This window comes from Triticum aestivum, chromosome 2D (genome assembly GCF_018294505.1).
Source record: "Triticum aestivum cultivar Chinese Spring chromosome 2D, IWGSC CS RefSeq v2.1, whole genome shotgun sequence".
NCBI lineage: Eukaryota > Viridiplantae > Streptophyta > Magnoliopsida > Poales > Poaceae > Triticum > Triticum aestivum.
Genome location: NC_057799.1, coordinates 422,024,288 through 422,027,288, shown reverse-complemented (window position 1 = coordinate 422,027,288; position 3,001 = coordinate 422,024,288). Strand labels below are relative to the sequence as shown.

Here is a 3,001-nt window from a genome sequence, read left to right as displayed (position 1 = left end):
TGGGCTAGGTCCAAAATAGACAAAATTCCAGCAGTATTCACTCTTAACACCTTTCTATCAATGAAATAATTCGCAAGCTTTGCATGGTCATAAAAAAAGCCAAAAATTAATGAACTAATAAAAAAGACAAAATTAGTGCCGTTTACAAGAGGCCCGTTGCACTCAACGGAATCAACCTGCTCGTGCGCCGACCCCAGCCCCCAAACCGTCCTTCTCATCCCATCCCGAGGGCCGGGCGGAGGGCAGTCTGGTCATTACGCGGGGGCGCCCTGCCCCCCGTTTCCCTCCCTCCCTCGCCACCTGTGGCCCGTCCGGCCAGGATTAATTAAAGCGAAGGGGAAGAAACGCAAACGCCAAAAGCCCCGGAAAGATTTTGCCTTTGCTTTCTTCCCAATAACCTCCGCCCTCCCTAGCCTCGCCCCGCCCCGTGTGTTATCTATCCCCGTCCTGCACATCCACCCATCCCGCCGCCCTGCGCTCCCTCGTCTCCCCCACCCCCCACCGTCTCTCTCCCTCTCTCTCTCTCCTCCGCGCCGCTTTCTAGGGTTTTTTCCCTCGCCCCGCCCGCGCACGCACGCACGCACCCGCAGAGGAGCCAGGCCGCCGCAGGGTCTCCGCCTAGAGGAGGATGGGATACGACGGCGCCCCCTCGCCCGCATCGGCCGCTGCGCGCGACGCCAAGAAGAAGAGGGTAAGTAAGGGCCCCGTGTGTGTGGTGTGATCTGCGATTCGATTTGGGGGGCGGGGCGTCCCCTGGTCCGGTTGCGGATTGCGCGGCGTTCTGATCCGATCTGCCGATTTTTCGTGCCCCGCAGGGTAACCGCTCGTCGGCCAAGCTGAAGCAGTGCAAGCTCGACGCGCGCCGGGAGCAGTGGCTGTCGCAAGGTCTGATCTCGTGCCTGCTCATGTATTCTTTTATGTATTCTTGGTCTTTTCCCCTCGCCAATCCCGGAAGTTGGGATCTCTGCACTGTGTATCCTAGTTGCGTCTCGTCTTTGGGTGCCTGTGGGGGAGTTGGGATACTTAGGGGAATCTGATTATTTCGGCACAGGGGTGATCTAGGTGCTACAAATTGATAACTTTTATTCAAGATGATATTTTGGGTTCAAATTCTGATCTGTTTGCGTTTTGGATTGGTCTAGTCAAGGATGGGAAGGAGGCCACGGCCAAGCCTTTGCCAGCGGGCGCAGGATCAGGGGCAGGGTCGAATGCTGGGTCGCCAATCCTTGCTTCGCCACACCCTCCACTCCCCCGGCGGCGCGCCGATGCAAGGTCAAGGGGTGGAGTTCTGGAGGATGACAAGGAGGATGCTGGAGCTACCGGGCAAGAAGTAGGCGGCAGCGACCTTGACTCCCCTATGCACAGCCCTTGTTCAGACAACTCTCGAGGTGGAGGCTGTGCTCAGAGTAAGCGCTGCTCCAGCAATGGAGGTGGCCCCAGCCTCAGCAGTGTGAGCAGTCTATGGTCCAGTTCCAGGAGTGTGAGTGATGCTGAGGATGATGACACGGGCAGTGGCCCTGAGGAGGAAAACGGGGTGCTGGATGATTGGGAAGCTGTTGCTGATGCACTTTCAGTCGATGATAACAGTCATTGCCACCAGAGTTTAGGTACCACGATGCCCCCAGCAGCTACAAGTGAGTCGGCACCTCTGGCAAATACATCAAAAAGAACAGAGCCTATTCGAAGCAATGCAAGAGCTTGGACACCAGATGATACGTTCCGTCCACAGAGCTTACCCAGTATCTCCAAGCAGTCGAGCTTCCCAGCGAGGATTGGCAACTGCTGGGGGATGGGTATGAGTGCAGCACATCAGAGTATCCTCTCTATGCCATTATCTTGCCCGATATGCTACGAGGATCTTGACCCAACAGACTCGAGCTTCCTCCCCTGCCCTTGCGGGTTCCATCTGTGTCTCTTCTGCCACAAGAGGATCCTCGAGGCAGATGCACGTTGCCCAGGGTGCAGGAAGCTATACAATGCAGGGTCTGCAGGAGAAGGAGCGCCAGCACCAGTGCGTCTATCCCGTTCTTGTAGCATGGGTCCAAGACACTAGGCTGTCTGAAGGCTATGATAGCTCTATGCCGTAGTTCTGCTTTGCATGTTACTGTCGGATATGCTGGTTTTGTTGCGTATTGTCTGCTTTTGGTATAAAGAAATGTGAATATTTGAATAGATGCTGTGCCCATATAGAGTCTCCAGGACCTTGGTATCCTTTTTGTACTGATGCATTGGGTGTGATGCATATGTTGCTGGAGATTGGAGAGGACCTTTTGTTGTTACAGTTCGTGAGTTCATATATAATAGCTATGGTGACTGTTATTTCCTTGCCACTAGTACACTGTTATCAGTTGAATCATGTTCACCTAAGTCTAGTTCTTGCTCTTTTTTTCACTTATGTGATGATCTTGAGACTTTCTACTACCAAGGCAAGTGGACATTCTCCTGTATTAAAACGATTGTCTAATCTTTATAGTCTACTTTACATAAATGCTGATGTTTGGTCTTCACTGACAAAATGCAATGTTACTCAACTCAAGTAAACTCCTACCTTTTATCATTATCAGTATTTGTTTTATATATCTTTACCGTATTATCATTTCAGGCTCATCAAATAGTCTGTGTGGGTGGGCTTTCCTATGATTCTGATCTTGGCAAGGAAAATATTTCGCTATTGTAGTACAACTGTGTGTGGTGTGTTGTCTTTCTCTCTAATTTCTTTATTTTGGTTTAAGCTTCATAATGTGTTTTGACTCAGCCTGGCAGCTTTAAGATGCAAATGTGAACTGTGATTTAGTAAAGAAACTCCTTGGACTATCTATACGATGTACTTGTTTTAAATTTCTATAAGCTAGTGTTTCTTCGTATGATACCTGTTTTGCATCTATATATATGTCAGTTTCTTGCGTTCGATCTTATTATACTCCCTCCATTTCTTCGTACTTAACTTTCTGAAGTTTGATCAAGTCAATAGAAAAAAAAATCAACATTCACAATACCATAT

General features: G+C 50.1%; 1 protein-coding gene across 1 annotated transcript; it reads left to right on the top strand.

Moving 5' to 3' along the window:
- The first annotated feature begins 377 nt into the window (after window positions 1-377).
- Window positions 378-2,323, top strand: LOC123053563 (uncharacterized). Its single transcript, XM_044477031.1, has 3 exons — window positions 378-691; window positions 816-885; window positions 1,143-2,323. Exons 1-3 carry the CDS (start codon window positions 629-631, stop codon window positions 2,051-2,053), a joined length of 1,044 nt encoding a protein of 347 aa, XP_044332966.1. The 5' UTR covers window positions 378-628; the 3' UTR covers window positions 2,054-2,323.
- Window positions 2,324-3,001: the final 678 nt, after the last annotated feature.